This window comes from Phodopus roborovskii, unplaced genomic scaffold (assembly GCF_943737965.1).
Source record: "Phodopus roborovskii unplaced genomic scaffold, PHOROB, whole genome shotgun sequence".
Classification (NCBI taxonomy): Eukaryota; Metazoa; Chordata; class Mammalia; order Rodentia; family Cricetidae; genus Phodopus; species Phodopus roborovskii.
This window is the reverse complement of record NW_026126469.1, coordinates 28,956,595-28,973,814: the sequence shown is the minus strand read 5'-3', so window position 1 is coordinate 28,973,814 and position 17,220 is coordinate 28,956,595. Positions and strand designations below refer to the sequence as shown.

General features: G+C 39.3%; 1 protein-coding gene across 2 annotated transcripts; it reads left to right on the top strand.

The window, feature by feature from the left end:
• Nucleotides 1-79: 79 nt before the first annotated feature.
• Nucleotides 80-16,073, top strand: Slc35a5 (solute carrier family 35 member A5). Of its 2 annotated transcripts, XM_051191541.1 has the most exons (7): nucleotides 82-334; nucleotides 1,118-1,303; nucleotides 3,952-4,050; nucleotides 5,323-5,456; nucleotides 9,171-9,238; nucleotides 12,537-13,317; nucleotides 14,645-16,073. In XM_051191541.1, exons 2-7 carry the CDS (start codon nucleotides 1,138-1,140, stop codon nucleotides 14,708-14,710), a joined length of 1,314 nt encoding a protein of 437 aa, XP_051047498.1. In that variant the 5' UTR covers nucleotides 82-334; nucleotides 1,118-1,137; the 3' UTR covers nucleotides 14,711-16,073. The 2 variants fall into 2 exon arrangements, with proteins under 2 accessions (XP_051047499.1, XP_051047498.1); XM_051191542.1 differs by lacking the exon at nucleotides 3,952-4,050 and having other exon boundaries at nucleotides 80-334.
• The last annotated feature ends 1,147 nt before the right edge of the window (nucleotides 16,074-17,220 follow it).

Genomic DNA, 17,220 nt, shown 5'->3' with positions numbered 1-17,220 from the left:
ACGTGACTCGAGTCTCCCCAACACGTGACAGCAGAAGGGGCGCGGGGGCGGGGCCCGCCGCTCCTCCCTCCGGCCCGCCCCCCGGAAGCGCCGGAGTGAGCGCGCTTGCGCAATGGCGCGCAGGCCGCTCGCTCTTCCCTGGCGCCTGGGTCTCTGCTTTGGTTCCAGCCTTGGAGGCCGCCGGCAGAAGGGCTTTTCTCGCCTTTCTTCCCGGTCCATATTTTCCCCACCAATGGGCCCTGAAAACCTACTGCTGCTACTACGGAGCTAAGCAGTCACTATCTCAGCTCTATGATGTCCGTTCTTCCGCTAGAACCTTCCCTGAGCGAGTGAGGTAACCGCGCCCCGCGGGCAGAGCGATGCTGGAGCTTGTGAGGGGCGAGGGTGCCGCCCGCTATTGCTATTGCGCATGTGTGGGAGGGTTTCCCTGACAGCGAGGGAAGCCTGGCCGCGGTGGAGGGCTGCTGACCCTTGCTCTTCTGTACGCTTGCGCCCAGCTGGTCCCTAGTCTGGTCGGGCTTGTGTCTGCGGTCCTCATCGGCCCCATGTGTCCATCGTATTTATGCGCTTCGGGCAAGTATTTACCCTGCCCGGAGTTTCCTGTCCACCTGTCACAAAAAAAAAAAAAAAAAAAAAAAAAAAACTGACCCATTAGCCTCGCTGACCTGAGATTTGCCCTCCGTTCCTATCCTGGTTCAGGAAAAAGTTAGTAGCCATGTTTCAGCTATTTGCACTGTGGTCGTTACCCTAGAGGACTCGTTCCCAGTACGTTCTTTTTCTATTCTGAAGGAAGAGCTGGTTTACTGAGAGTACCTTCTCCCCGCCAAGAAGAAAGAAGTTCCAAAATTTATTCCTTCTGGAGCAAAGTTACTACGAATAAACTACTTTCCTTCAGTCCCAAACTGTCAGTTACTCACTTCCTAACTTACTTCCAATCCGGACATCCCCTGTCTGTCTCAAGAATACTCCCTCCTGTAAGATGTTGTCATTATCGATCGTTCCTTTTACGTTTCCTCTCTCGGCTTTCTTGGTTCTGCTTTAATCGTGTCCAAACATCCACAGGTTTCCTTTTCTGTGAAGCACAGTCTATACCGTTTGCATTGTGCTTCATCCTTAGGTCTGCCAGCAGGGTTGCTCATGAAGGTGTTCTTATTAAAACAACTAAAAACCACTGGAATGGAAAGAAAGTGCTTCAGGCGTCCTGGCATAGGCCCGTCAAAGCTGTACACGTTTCTTCTAGGTGTAATATTCATTACTTTAAGTTCAAGTCGAATCTTACTGGTAAAATACTCTGCCAATGAAGGTGAGTTAAAATTGGAGTTGTATAGGATACTTTTTATCACTTGTCTGTGCTGTCCTTATGAATAAATTATACATGATACCCTTTAAAGTACTGCGCTTTGTGAGTGATGAAGTGTGTTTAATTTTTATGCTTTAACCTTGTGTTCCTTGCCAATATTTCTTTATTCTGAATGAAATTTGGATCATTCAAGTGCAAAATAAAACACAGTTTATCATAACATCTGTTTATTGACTCACCCAACAAGTATTTCTGGATCTCTAGCAAAATGTACAATTGTAGCTTATTTGGAAATACAATGTATTTGTTTAGTTTCCTGGCATTTGTGAGCCATAATTATTTTGTCAATATAGTTTGAGGCCAGGCTGATCTATAAAGCTACACAGAGAAACCCTGTCTTGGGTAAAAAGAAAAAAAAAAAGTTTGGTACATAGACACTCGAAAAAAAATTTATTTTTTTAAATGTAAGGGTCTGTGCAAATGCTTAATTCCACAAAAATGCATTGGTTACTTCTTAACTGTTGACAGCTATCAGATCATGACATGACTTTTAGTGGTCTACCTGGGGAACCTACATGTGAATGTAAGTTTTAACTTTAGTTAATATTTATCTTACAGACCCTAGGCTAAGCTTTTGTTTTGCGTTTTTGATTTTTCAAAACAGGTTTTCTCTATAGCTTTGGAGCCTGTCCTGTAGACCAGACTGGCCTCCACCTGTCTCTGCCTCCCAAGTGCTGGGATTAAAGGCATGTACCACTACCCAGCCCTAGGCTAAATTTTAATATATCTTTCTTTTCAGTTTCTTTCCTCATAACTCTGTCAAAAATACCTGAGCAAAGCAGGTTAAGGAAGGAAAGGTTTCTTTTGGATTACTGTTTGAGAGTAGCAGAAGTTTGTAGCAGTCACATGGCATCCACAGGCATCAGGCAAGAAGAGGAAAAATATGCTTGGGGCTAAAGAGATGGCTCAGCAGGAATGAATGCAGGCTGCTCTTTTCAGAGGATGTAAGTTCAGTTCCCAGCATCCACATGGCAACTTAAAACTGACTGTATGTGTAGTTCCAGGGGGTTGAAATGTCTCCCCTACCCAAATAACAATACTCTCTTAATATTGTTCTGCCACCTAGCAAATAACTTTTTATTCTTCCAGACTCTGGAACTTTGGCCCCAGCAATTTAGTATGACATATGAAGCCCTCTACCGGCCCCCATGGTGTACAGATGAACATGTGGACAAAACAACCATTCACATAATATAAAGGAAAAATATTTTAAAATAAAAAAGTTACATTCGACTTACTTTCACCTTATATGGTCTAAGACCCCAGCCCAGGAAGTGTTGTTGCCCACAATTAAGGTTGATCTTTTCAGTCAACTAATCTAATCCACATAATCCCTCATGGGCATGCTTAGAGGCTAATCTAATCTATTCCTCAGGGGTGTGACCAGAGACACAGTCCTTACAGACTTCCCGGTGTCACATTAGAGTTCATTGGCTTGCATGTTTTGATAAAGATTATATAAAGTATCTTTTGAGGATAACAATGTGATTTAAGCCTACCTTCATACAGAGAAAAGGGAGGAGGTATTTGAAGTAGGCTTTGAATGGTGAGCATAGTTGAACAAGCAAATACTTAAATTTAAGTGGGTATTTATTAAATGCCAGGTATAAGACAGTGACCAAGACCTGGTCTTTTTGTCATAAAACATTTACTTTCTAAGAATATGATATATGCACAATAAATAATTGTAATAGTTTGTCAAATGCTGTTACAGAGATTGATGGATTGTGCCTTAGAAACAGACAAGTACTTGATTTGGCATATGTTGAAATCTGCTGAAAAGAGAAAGAAAGTTTCTTGAAGAGAGAAGGTTAAGTTGGCACCCACCAACCCCAGTGTTGGCCAAGTTTTACTATGAATAAGAGAAGCAACCAAATGTTTGCAACGTGGGAGGCAGTACACTCCTGAAAGTAGTAGTTAATAAAGTTTCTATTTGTCCTGACCTCTATTATAAAGCAAGTTCTTGTTAAGCATTTAAAAAAGGCAGGTAATAACTAAGACCAAGGTATGTTTACCAAGCCTCATTCTTAATTCAGTTGACCTATTACCCCGGCTGTACTTTATGATTCATTAATGGGTGTCTGTGACCCAGAGTCACTTCCTCTTAACCCTAAAAGTAGCAGAGTTCTTTGCTTTTTTTTTTTTTTTTTTTTTTTTTTCTACCCCAGCTTACCATTTATGCCAGAGACAGGGAAACCAAACATTGTTCCTATATATACTATGATATGAACTAGGTTGGAAAATTCTGAGTTAAAGAAGTGCCATGGGCAAGTTGTACCTTGATTTTTCTAAGGCAAGCAAGTCAGGTTTAATGAATCATAAGCTGAGTACTAATTCAACTGATAAATTCATAACTTTAATGAGTCAGATGTTGAATGGTAATTACTTTTTAGAAGTCAGTCTCTGCCTCTTTCCCATGGAGCTTCCTTTTCCCTTGATCTTAACGTCCTGACACACTCAAAGATTTAGAAAAACTATACCTGTCAGAAGACATTTAATGAGTATTAAGTTTGATTTTTAAATTAAAAATTTTTAATTACATGTAAAAACTTTCAGAATAAACTTGATAATTTTACATTTTCTTGTTTCAGAGAACAAGTATGACTATCTCCCTACTACTGTGAATGTGTGCTCGGAGCTGATGAAACTGATTCTCTGTATATTTGTGTCTGTCTGTGTTATAAAGACAGGTAATTATTAAGAAACTTATATTTATTAAATCACACTATCAAAAATCATTGAACTTGTGTAACATTTGTATCATTTAGTTTAGTCCAAATATAGGTATGTTTTATAGGTAGGGAAACTGGATCAAAGAAAGTGTTAGTGCAGAGTTGTCTAAGAAGGAGGGGAACTAGATTTTCCATTTTGTTTCCCAGTGTCCCGCCCATTGTTCTACCTCATTACTTGTCCCTGGAATGTTTTGTTCAGTGGGTTTTTGTTAAATTTCCATCTCAGTTTCCCAGTTATGGGCTTTGACACTATCTTTTTACTCTGTATTCTCATGTGAGGTAAACAGTGTTTGGAGCATTAAAGTGCTTACACAGGAAGTCTTTCCATCCTGAACTGTTTCAGTCTGTGATTGAGTTTCTAGATAGTTGAGTACATGTCATCATTTCAGGGAACTTGTGCATTGCTTGAAGGGCTTAAATTTAAACTGCTCTTTTTCTTTCTTTTTTTAATTATTTATTTATTATGTATACATTGTTCTGTATGTATGTATGCCTGCAGGCCAGAAGAGAGCACCAGATCTCATTACAGATGGTTGTGAGCCACCACATGGTTGTTGGGAATTGAACTTGGGACCTCTGAAAGAGCAGCCAGTGCTCTTAACCTCTGAGCCATCTCTCGAGCCCTAAATTGCCCTTTTTCTTTCTTCTCTCTTTCTCTCTTTCTTCCTTCCTGTCTCTCTCCCTTCCTTCCTTTCTTTCTTTCTTTGCATTTTATCTCTTACAGTATGCCTTCCTAAGTCTTTGGAAGACTGGCGCTGAAATAATAACTAAAACGAGGATTAGTAAAAGTTGGCCATCTCATAGTCAATGCATATAATTTGCACTTACTAGTGCTCCTCACCCCTTGAGGAGAAAGTGAAAGCTTAAAGGCTTCATTGTTCTTATCTACTCACTCTAACCTTTTCTCTTTGTTGTACGTGCCGAGAAGTGAAAACACAAATCTGTCTGGAGTCACCTTAGGTGATATTTGTGCTCTGAGTTAATGGCAATTATGATTCCCTTTTGCTGAGGGTCTGGCTGGTTGCTCATTGACGCAGAGGTAGGAAGAAAAAGAGATACTAATAAATGTCATATTATCTTTTACTTTTATAGGCTTATAATCATTTAGCAATTTAATAAAGCCCATTTTATAGAGTTGTACTAGTAATCAAGTATAGTGTCGTTTCAATGAAAACATAATAAAGATGATTTGTTTATTACTTTGTATGATTCATGTATTTCTTTCTTCAGAAGATCATCAAAGTAAACATTTGAGATGTACTTCCTGGAAGGAATTCTCAAGTTTCATGAAGTGGTCCATTCCTGCCTTTCTCTACTTCCTGGATAACTTGATTGTCTTCTATGTCCTTTCCTATCTCCAGCCTGTAAGTAAAACTAACAGAGGAAGTGCCATTGAGAAGACACAGAGATGAGTCTCCAAACTGACTTCCTTTTTATCACTTTCCACTGGCCTGCCTGACAGTTTTCACATTGTTAATGATTCCTGTGCTAGCTACTGGGGGAAGTTGCTACCAGGCACCAGGACTCAGAAACCACCCTGATTTGTGTAAATGATGGGTCTACTTTTATTTAGAGCTATCTCCTGACCATTCATGACTTCTGCTCAGACTTCCAGTAGTAATTCAAAAAATAACACAATTGATGGACCTCACTTTGCTTTCCCTGTTTTAATGTAGTTTATCCATTTACTATTTGTATGTATGATATCCATATTTACTATATGACTTTTATTTTTTTTACTACATTTATGTATATGTTAGTGTGATATATATGTATGCATGCTCCATAGCATGGAATTGGAGGTCAGAAAACAACTTGTAGATCTTGGTTCTGTCCTTCCACTATATGGTCCCAAGATCAAACTCATATCATCAGACCTGGGTCTAAGCACCTTTACCCACTGAGCCATTGTGTTGACCCTTTTTTGTGTTAATCTTATCTATAGATTCCTTAAGAGTGTAGAACTATAGAAATTCAAGGGATAATACTAGGAATTCACCTCTGATACTTTTTTTTTTTATCAATTTGGAAAGACATTGGTAATCACAAGTAAAAGTCTTATCTTCTGTTTGTATGATAACTCACACCTTTAATCCTTGCACCCTGGAGGCAAAGACAGACACAGGTCTCTGAAACTTTGAGGACAACCTGGTCTACATAGTTAGTTCCAGGATAGCCAGGGCTATGTAGAGAGACCCTCACTCAAAAAAGAAAACAAGAAAAATCTGTTTTCTACATTTATTTGTAGTAGTCAGTTTGGATTCCGCTGCTCCCCTCCACCAATATTTTTAAGGTGAAGGTTTTTATTGCCTATGTTGTGTTTTAAGTGTTTTAAAAATAATGAAATTAAACACTTTAACTATAAATAGTATTTTTATTGTCAGTGATCCTTTCTACGAAAGTTCCCAGATCTACTTTAGAAATGAGTGAAAAGTGGGGAGCAATAGAACATAGGAGGGACAAGAGCTTGGCACTTTCTCACTTGTAACTGCGAAGGCCCTAGCTGCCCTCATTTTCAATTGATTCTGTAAAGCAGAAGAAAAAACGCTAAGCCAGCTCAAAGGCAGGTGCTTAGGCCACCTGAACACCAGAGTTCCTGTCAGCTTTGTGATTGTAATGTTAGTAAGTGTTCAGTTCATGTAACATGTCTTCTCCTAAATTTTTTCCAGTTTCTCAGATATGATAATTCCTATCACAACATTCAATAATAAATATTACTTTTATCTTATTGGAAAGCGACAGACTAGCTGTACATTTATACCCCTTCCTACTTGCCCAATATTAAGCAAACTTGAAACTTCCCTATTTACTGTTTGGGTGTTCCTGATCAGCTACAACAACAAATATTATGAAAAAGATTGTATGCTTTGCTCTATGTATTTCTTGCCTAGTTCTACTCTAGGAATTAAATAAAGGTGCATAGAAGCTTTAGGTCAAACGATTATTAGATGTATTCTCTAGTATTAACCAGGGAAGTGTGTTCAGAATCTGTCGAGTCAGCCAGACTGACTAGTTAGGTGTGTTTATGTTGCTCTTACTGTGATTTCTCAGGACCACTTTTCTCATCATTGCTTCCTCTGCTCTTAGCCTAAAGCTCACAAGCATGTGTGTTATAGTGAGGCACACTGAGAAAATAAACTCAGACTCCCACACAGACACACAGTCCATGATTGGGAAGGTAGAAATGTTGTTGCCCTAATTCAGTCATTATAAATGTTATAGATACATATATATATATATATATATGTATGTATGTATGTATGTAGTAAATTACTATTTTTATGACCAGTAAACATGTATGATTGTGTGTCTAATTCTTACTAGAAAATTTAATAGAAAAAACATTATATTCCTAAAATTACTACTAGTTGTACTCAATTTCACTTTTTTCTTTAACTGGATTGTAGCTGTGTTTGCTGTTATTAGTGGTTGTATAAAACATGATAGTCTCTGCTGTTTGTTTATTCGATTTCTTGGTGCACAGTTTCATTATGTCTCAGACTAAACAGGAGCTCAAGATAGCAGCACACCTGTTTTCCCTGTGTATTCATTCTAAGGTAATAGCAAGAAGCAAACAAATTGTGTCATATGGTTGTTGTTAAAAAAATATTAGCATTGTTGTAATTTAAGAAAAGTGGCTCTCAAGAGAAAGATGCCTTGTGATGATGTTTTTTTTTTTTTTTTTTTTTTTTTTGGTGGTGTTTTTTTTTTTGTTTGTTTGTTTTTTGTTTGTTTTGTTTTTAATTAGGGAAAGGAATCATAAAAGAGGGAAAATAAAGGGAGGAGACTGACCTCCAGACACAGGAGCAGCAGGAGAGAGGAAAGGGGCAGGGGTGGGGGGAGACAGAAAGGAACTGACAGAGGGAGAAAAAGAAAGAGAAGGATGGGAGGTGGGCAGGGCCCTTATAAAAGGGAAGGTAGTGAATATGCACAGGTGGTGCTCTCCATGGCTGCAGCTGAGGGCGGATCCTGTCGACAGACCAGTACTGATGCCTGAATACTAACAAGTATGGCCAGATCCAGTATAGGGAACAGTGGTAGAATTTCAAGTATTCTGGTGTGTGTACAAAATATAACTGTTCACAAAAACAAACCACTATAAAAAGTAGGCAGTACATTTCTAAGTATTTAGAGTAATGCAGATCAGTTCAGAGGACTATCTAATATGAACTATGCTTCAGGTCATGTCATTTCAACTGGAAAATTGAGTTTCTACAATAACAAAATTGCTTGCAGATGTGCCTGTATTTTCTTGCCATATGACTTAGTTAGGGTTTCTGTTGCTGTGAAAAGACACCATAACCTCAGCAACTCTTATAAAGGAAACATTTAATGGGAGTGGCTAGCTTACAGTTTCAGAGGTTTAGTCCATTATCATGACAGGGAGCATGGCATCATGCAGGCAGACATAATGTTGGAGACTAGGCTAAGAGTCCTACATCTTGTAGGCAATTGGGAAGTTGACTGAGACACTTGACAGTATCCTGAGCATAGGAAACCTCACAGCCTGGCTCCAGCAAGCCCATAAGCACTCCAACAAAGCCACACCACCTAATAGTGCCACTCCCTGTGAGATTATGGAGGCCAATTACATTGAAACTACCACACCATATAATTAGACCTAACATTTTCCCTCCTCTTTGACATGAATACTGAATAGCTATAAGGGGCAGTGGTAAGGTGCTTGTCTCACATGCACAAGCTTGCTCTTGGTACACAAAAATAGTAATTTTTAAGAACACTATGAAGTGCTTTGACAGCTATAAGAAAAAAGATGTATGCTTCATAAGCATGGTAACTTATTTCTTGATCTATACCTATAGGTTATTTATGCAGGTGTAAACTGCATAAGGCAAAACGTAAACATATATTGTCCAGTCCTGATAATAACTTGTTCATATCTGCATACATTTAACAAGCAATAAAAATGAAATTGAATCCCCCGGTGAAACAGCTGCCCTAGTAACCCCCCTGCTCTGTGACTAAAAGGCTTTTTGTGTCAGGTGAACTAGCAAGCTGGGAGGTTCTGAGGTTAGTGCTTTGCCTGGATTGTAATTCTATCTTCTCTTTCTTTCTAGGCCATGGCTGTTATCTTCTCAAATTTTAGCATTATAACAACAGCTCTTCTATTTAGGATAGTGCTGAGGTAAGTAATTCACTGTGGAAACATACATCATCCTTTAAAATGGGCCAATCTGGCTTTAGATAATTTACCCAGAATGCTGAGTCCTCAGAACCTCTAGGCCTAGATTTTATTTCTAATTAGATACCTTGTTTATCCAATGTGCAAAGCAACTCTAGTGGCTCTTTAAATCCTCTGCCATCAGGTAGAGGAAATATCTTGAACTTTTCAAAAGTAGGATATTTGATTACTATTTGTTGGTATTTTAATTTTTAGTGTTTTTTTTTTTTAAATGTTCTATTGTGCTTTGGTGATGCACCCCTTTAATCCCAGCACTTGGGAGACAGAGGCAGGTGGATCTCTGTGAGTTCAAGACCAGCCTGGTCTACGGAGCTAGTTCCAGGACAGCTTCCAAAAGCAATACAGAGAAACCCTGTCTCGAAAAACAAAAATCAAAAACAAAACAAAGCTTATTCTGGACAAGGTCTTATTTTGTAACACAGGATAGGCTTGAATTCCTAACTCCCCTGCTTCAGCCTCCCAAGTGCTAGGATTACTAGCCACACCTGCTGTGTCCAGAAACTACCTCTGGTTCTTACATTCTTTCTGCTACCTCTTCCCCTGTCAGCCCTAAGCCTTGGGAGGAGGGAGTGTGGTATAAGTGTCACATTTAGAGCTGAGCAGTCCACAAACCATCTCTTATTCTCTGAACCAGTTGTGGGTCTTTGTGTTACCCCTGTGACATTTGTGCCACCATTGTGTCAGTGAGCAAGTGTTGCCAAGCTGATAGTTTACTGTATTCACAGCTGGGTAAGGTTGATAATTACTTACTTTCTCTGATAGCATGCACAACACCTCTGAGCACTGTGGAGCTATCGAGTATAAAGCTTGCATAGTGGTCAGGAATGATCACAGAGCCTTGGGAGGGAGTAAAGGGGCCTCAAGGAAGAAGAGATAGAACACAGAGATAATGATGAATAGTGGAACAGAAAGGGTTAAAGTAGGACCTGTTAGAGGAGTGATTATGGGGCAGGACAACAAACACCAAATACCTTTCGAGGAAGTCATATGGGAACTACTGTACAATCGCACACGTGCGCACATGTGCGTGCACACACACACACAGTAAATGTAGTGAAAGAAAGATTTTTAAACAAAACAAATGATGTTCTCATAATTTATTATTTATGTAAGTGTTAAGCTACAAAAGGCACCAATGAGGTCACTCTGTAAAAAGACATGTAAAACATAAATAATTTTCATTGGAGGAGAAGCCCTCAGCTGTACTCTCAACAGTCACAGGGCCTGCTCAATGAGCTGCTGGTATCCCACTAACAGAACAGTGAACTAGCCATGTGGAGTCAAGTCACCACCTACACATAGATTCTCAGTTGGGTAGTTCAGGAAACATCATAGTCTTTTTCTGGAAATCTCCAATTTTAGCCAAATCCTTAGTGATTTTTATTTCCCCTACAACATTAGCTTTGAATCAGTAATTGTTTGCAGTGGCTACTTTTGACTTTATTTAAGTTCTTTTCCTTTAGGGTCTTTTCTTCACATTATTAGCAGAAAATCTATAGCTGCCAGTATTGAAAACTTCTGAGAGCTGTAAAATTGCCTCACTTGACATGTACAGTAATTCATTTCATAATTATTTTTATAAGTTGGGTATCCATTGTCCGTATTTATGGGTTTTTTTCTTTTTACTGCTTAATATGTACACCTGCACCTTCAGCAATTTTGTTGCTGTTCATGGTTTTAAACTAACGTCACAGGGCTGTGCCTAACCCAGTCACTGGGATCTAAATCTAGTTACGTGAAGATGGCACATGAGAAGGCATGATATACAGACATGCTGCTGCTTTTGCTGGTGTGTGCATTTAGCAGTTTGAGAGAAGAAACTGCAGAATTGAAGTCAGACTCACTTTTCCACATATGTCCTAGGAATTTAGAATGTCTTAAAAGTTGTATCCATCTAGGAGGCGGAAATCTCTTATTTTCTCATAAACAGATAAGCAGAGAAATCATGAACCTCTCACTTAACATTTTCCCTAAGAGCAGGAATTGCCTACATGTCCTATGTGCTCGGTACGCTCTAGTGTTAACATTCTTATCACCTCCAGTTCTCACTTTTACACTTCTGCTTTTGATTAGGTTTTCCCATCTTCTTCTAACTACAGGATCTTCAGACATCAAGGTTTTGAATTTTTTTCAGGGGCCTTGCAAAATGCTCCAGCTTCAGAGAGAGAGAGGGAGGGGGGGGGAGGGAGGGAGGGAGAGAGGGGGGGGAGAAAGAGAGATCTTCTTCTTTGTTGCCTTTACATAGATTCTTCTCTGTCTTACTTAGCCTCTGTAAGTGCCTCTCCTAGTATACCCACCTGGATCATGTGCCTCACATTCTGCCAGCATTTAGCTCCATGGCTTTCTCCTGACTGTAATGGAAACTCCCTAAGGGGATGTCAAATCTTTACTGGCCCAGTTTGCATGTTTTTGTTTTTTGTTTTGCTTGGTTTTGGGTTTTGGTGTTTGGTTTTTGAGACAGTGTTTCTGTGTAGCTTTGGAGGCTGTCCTGGAAGTAGCTCTTGTAGAGCAGGCTGGTCTCGAACTCACAGAGATCCATCCACCTCCCGAGTGCTGGTATTAAAGGTGTCCACCACCACTGCCCAGCCTCAGTTTGCATGTTTATTATATGTCTTTGAACTGAGTAAACTGACAAGTAGAGTAATAATACATATCTTCACAGCTTTATTATCAGGTAAAGCAAGTACTTGAAAGCTTGGTTGGACTTTATAAGGGAAATATTACCCAAGTATAAGTTTTTCTTTTCCTTATTATCCAGTACTTTGCAGTGTGGTGGCTTATTATTAGGCCCTTGACCCAGGAGCCTATGTCATGAAGTCCTTTGAAAAATGTCTAGTATCCCTTGGGAAAATTTATCTCCATTGATTACTAAAGTGTATCTATACTGCTTTTTCTCATTCTTGGAAACAGAATTAAGATCTTCTGTCAGAATTTACCACTTATCACAATAAAAATCACAGTGCTAGAGGTCAAAGATAGCCTTGGAATACAGGAGGCCAAGGTACACATGCACATCCAAAGCTAACCTGTAGGAAGAGAAGTTAATATGTCTGTGGCATTCTGGAAGTGAATAGAGAGATCATGTTTGAAACATGGACAAAAACAAGTTTACTCTGCACTTGAATTGTAGGAAATGCTAGCAGCCTGGTATAGCTTACTAAACTGAATTTTCAGTAGAACACTTCACAGGGGGAAAAATGGGGAAAAACGTGGTAAAATCTTGTTTCTTCCCTCTGGATAGGCGGCATCTGAACTGGATACAGTGGGCTTCCCTCCTGATTCTGTTTTTGTCGATCGTCGCCCTCACTGCCAGTACCAAAACTTCACAGCATGACTTGGCAGGACATGGATTTCATCACGATGCGTTCTTCACCCCATCCAATTCCTGCCTCCGTTTTAGAAGAGAATGCTCCCAGAGAGACAATTGTACAGCCAAGGAGTGGACTTTCTCTGATGTCAACTGGAACACCACAGCCAGAGTTTTTAGTCACATCCGTTTGGGCTTGGGCCACATTCTGATTATAGTTCAGTGTTTTATTTCTTCAATGGCCAATATCTATAATGAGAAGATCCTGAAGGAGGGGACACAGCTCACCGAGAGCATCTTCATACAGAATAGCAAGCTTTATTTCTTTGGCATTGTTTTTAATGGGCTGACCTTGGTCCTTCAGAGCAATAACCGTGACCAGATTCAGAACTGTGGGTTTTTTTATGGCCACAATACATTTTCACTAGCCCTTATTTTTGTAACTGCCTTCCAGGGCCTTTCAGTGGCTTTTATCTTGAAATTCTTAGATAACATGTTCCATGTCTTGATGGCCCAGGTGACAACTGTCATCATCACAACAGTGTCCGTCCTGGTCTTTGATTTCAGGCCCTCCCTGGACTTTTTCCTAGAAGCCCCAACAGTCCTCCTGTCCATATTTATTTATAATGCTAGCAAGCACCAGAATCTAGAATGCGTGCCCAGGCAAGAAAGGATCCGAGATCTAAGTGGCAATCTTTGGGAACGTTCCAGTGGGGTAAGTTGGTGTAAATACACTTTCTGCTTATTCTTAAATTTAAGAATATTTATGCAAGAAAGAGAATCAGCATAGTTTATCACAAAGGCATGTTAGACCTATATAACTTATGCAAGTCATACCCTGGACCTCTGGAGCTGGCAAGAGCTGTGTAAACCATAGTGTCTGAAGGACTTGGTGTGTTAACTGTATAATTGTATCACAGAGAGCTGCAGACCACAGAGGTACTCATTCCTTGTCTCACCCTGTCTCCCTAGAGTTATGGATAGAGAGTGAGCTACTGGTGTATACACTGTAGGTGAAAGAATGGTAATAGAGCTGTGCGGTCTGACTCCTGCTTCCTTGCTTTTCCCTTGCTTTTCCCACTGCAGAGTAGCTGGGGAAAAGTAGTCAACCTTTTACACTGAATAACTGTGTGAACTAGGACAGCCAGTACCTTACTCCTCCCTGTAGTTACCTGTTTATTTTACTAAGAGAATGCTTTCTAATAAGAACATAGTCATACAAAATATATTTGTCATATATTCAAATAAAATCATCCAGTAGTTCTGAATTTATAATTTGTATTAACACAGAGATGGGCAATTTCACATCATGAGCACATTTTACTCTTAAGAAAAATCTGTCATTTACTAGGATCATAGAAAACCTCCAGGTGTTGTATCTCTGAGTTATTAATACAACAAATTTTAAGAATAATAATAAAAAAAGACCATGTGTCCCAAACTCCTGAGACGCAAGAGTGCACACTTGGGCAAGCTTTCTGTTCTTTCTAGTGGCCTGATAATGACTTGCTTGCCTTAATTTTTAAGGAAAATCATATTAGGTACCAAGAATCATTCACCGTCCTTTAATCACTTCCCCACGAGGCCAGCAGGTGGTGCTCTTAGTCTGAGTTGAATGCATTCACTTTTAAACTCTGTTTAGATTTTTATTATTGTATGCGTGTTTGGCTTGCATGTGTGTATACCATTTGCATGACTCGTGCCCTCAGTGTTAAGAGGATGTCAGATCCCTCAGGAGCTGTAGTTGCAGATGATTGTTAGCCACAGATAGTTGTGATCTACCATGTGGGAGCTGGGAACCAAACCAGGCCCTCTGCAAAAGCAATAAGTGCTCTTAACCACTGAGCTGTTGTTCCTGCCCCTCCCCTTTTTGTTTATCTCATATGCTTCTAACTGTAGCATTTCAACTCTTTAATGTGATTAGATTATATTCAGTTAACCTTTAATTTATCTATTTAGTGAGGCATTCATTCCATTAGTAATTGTTGAAAATGAAACATTTCAAGTTCAACTGCTTATTCATTTCACATGTTTCATTTTAGGATGGGGAAGAGCTGGAAAGACTGACCAAACCCAAGAGTGATGACTCAGATGAGGACACTTTCTAATCGTCCCTACTTGGTTGACAGCTTCCACAAACTATGTGTGAGCATTTACAGCACTTGGGACAATTGTCTTTTCTGATAAACTGATGTTTCAAAGCTTAATACACTTTACATGTATCTAACCATGGCATAAACAACTCCATCCAAGACTTAGAGCAGCCACAGGGTGGCAGGTTTCTGAGACATGAATACAGGACTATGAATAACCCAGTATTACTTGAGTCAACAGGACATATTTGTAGATTATTTTCCTCATCCTCCAGGTTCCAGAAATCATGTTACTAGACCCTACAGGTACGCTAATGGAGGTGGTTTGCCAGATATTAGGATACTAGTCATTGTATCTTACTGTTTCCTGCGGTTTCCTCTCGTGTCTCTCTGTCTCTGTCTCTTTCTCCTCCCCTCTCCCACCATCCATTCCTTCCTCTTATTGTCATAAGTATTGTCTAGGTTGTCCCTCAGATTTCAAGGCCTTACCATTAGTCATTTTGCTTTTATTAAAGCAATAAGACTCTAAAAGTTTGGGCTGAAAGACCTAAGTATCTGGCTGTGCCATAGAATGTGGATAACATCCTTTGTGATATTTTTTAAGCTATTCTTCTGAAATAAAATACCAAATTTTGATTGTTTTTGGAAGTTATGAGAAATTTTACTCTTAGTAATTTTCTTTTTTTAGGCTTTATTTATATAAATGTTGGTTGCCAAGTTATCATACTTACCATTTGTATGTTAAATCACCTAAGCCATTGTGGATTTGTTTTTGTGTTTTTTACTCTGTCTTCCTCAGTTTGTACATTTACAAAATCTTGGCATCACTGCCTGCTGATGTTGAGTTACTCTGTTGAGAATTAAGTCCTTTTACTTTTGAGTTACTGGTTGCACCTTATAACTGTTAGCTGTCATTGTATATTATCCTGCCTAAAAGTCGAGACCCTGCCTTTAGGACTTCTTTATAAGAACCCTTTTGTCAAAACAATAATGTGTGTCTCTAACAGAGGGCCAGTAATCAGTAAGTCATCTCCTAATGATCATTTATACTTACAAGCACATGGTATTTTTCAAGGCATGTTTGCATGCAGGCAATTGACTCTTCATTGACCAGTAAATAAAAAGTAAGAAAATAGAATGATTTGTCCCAGGTCCTACAGCTGGATGGTGATTGAAACAAACTTTTAGCCTGTGTGTCTACAAAGTCCTATATTTGTAAATGTGAGTTATAAGCTACCATGCAGTTTGCACATTCCTTCAAATTTCTGTGTATTTATATATAAGAAGCTACTATTATTAAAATCCACCTGTCTAACCCAGCATAATATAATTGGCAATAATTGCTAAAATTTTTTAATTAAAATAATTACTGAATATATCTTGTGTCTGTCATCTGTCATGTGAGGAGAGATGTGTAATGCTTTAAATTAAAAAAAAAAATGGAGTAAGGCAAAAACGCAAGCAATAGCCTTGGTGTCTAAAGAATGGTTAAATGATCTAATCACAGGCATTCTCACCAGAGTTTCATGAAATGGGAAGATTGTGTCCACCAAGGTGATGAATTTTAAAGATAAGGAAAATAAGTTAGAACAGGACCTCACTTTAGGAGCAGGAGCATGCAAATGATCTTACCTACTGAGCAGATGAAACTACAGAGATGTCACCTACAGGACATAGCTGAGCAGATGAAACTACAGAGATGGCACCTACAGGACATAGCAGGCATCAGTGTCCGCGATGTGTTCACGGTTCTCTTTTCACAGTCTTAATCTTTGGGAAACAGTCATTCTCACCATCAGGCTGAGTTGGAACTAAAATGTCAGGTAGATGCACTGGAGTCCTTGAGGAACAACACTGTTTTAAGAAGGACAGTGTGAAGGTAAGAGAAAGGTCCAGAAACCATTTCCGAGGAACTATTGGAGTCAGGAGATTGTATGACCTGGAAAGAACAATTGTCATACATAAAAGAAAGTAGACATGGCTCTGGGAACGAAATGACAATGAGATTTAGTAGGATGACACTTATTCATACACATAGAGTGAAGCTCCCAACAAATGGTAATTCTCAACAGTGATCAAGAAAGCAAGAATGTAGATGCTGGCTGTGAAAGGAAAGGTGGCTTAGACCAAGATCCCAAGTCTTTGCCCATCTGATTCTTGCTCCATAGATTTTCGAGATCTGTGTACAGGGTGTAATTGCTCAGCCGTACAGCCAAGGCTTGCTTTTGTTTTACCTCTGAATCCCTGTATGGAAACCCTATTGCTTGTGAGGTGAACTAGATATGGCACCTTTGTAACTGCCAAAGTGCTGTAACCCTTTCCAGGTAAACCAAATGGCTAGATGGTCCCAGATCCTCCTCGATACATTTCCCCTTTACCTATGATGATTTTATATATATGAACTCTTAACTTTCCAAGCAGACAAAACTAAACATAGTGGGTAAGAGGTTGAGCTGTGTCCCCTCTTTCAGGATCTTCTCATTATAGATATTGGCCATTGAAGAAATAAAACACTGAACTATAAT

Bases quoted from the DNA above. Each gene is read 5' to 3' on its own strand.
- Slc35a5 (XM_051191541.1), top strand. From the start codon at position 1,138: ATGAAGGTGTTCTTATTAAAACAACTAAAAACCACTGGAATGGAAAGA. The intron at 9,239-12,536 runs GTAAGTAATTCA...CCCTCTGGATAG, and splicing joins CTATTTAGGATAGTGCTGAG to GCGGCATCTGAACTGGATAC. The intron at 13,318-14,644 runs GTAAGTTGGTGT...GTTTCATTTTAG, and splicing joins TTTGGGAACGTTCCAGTGGG to GATGGGGAAGAGCTGGAAAG.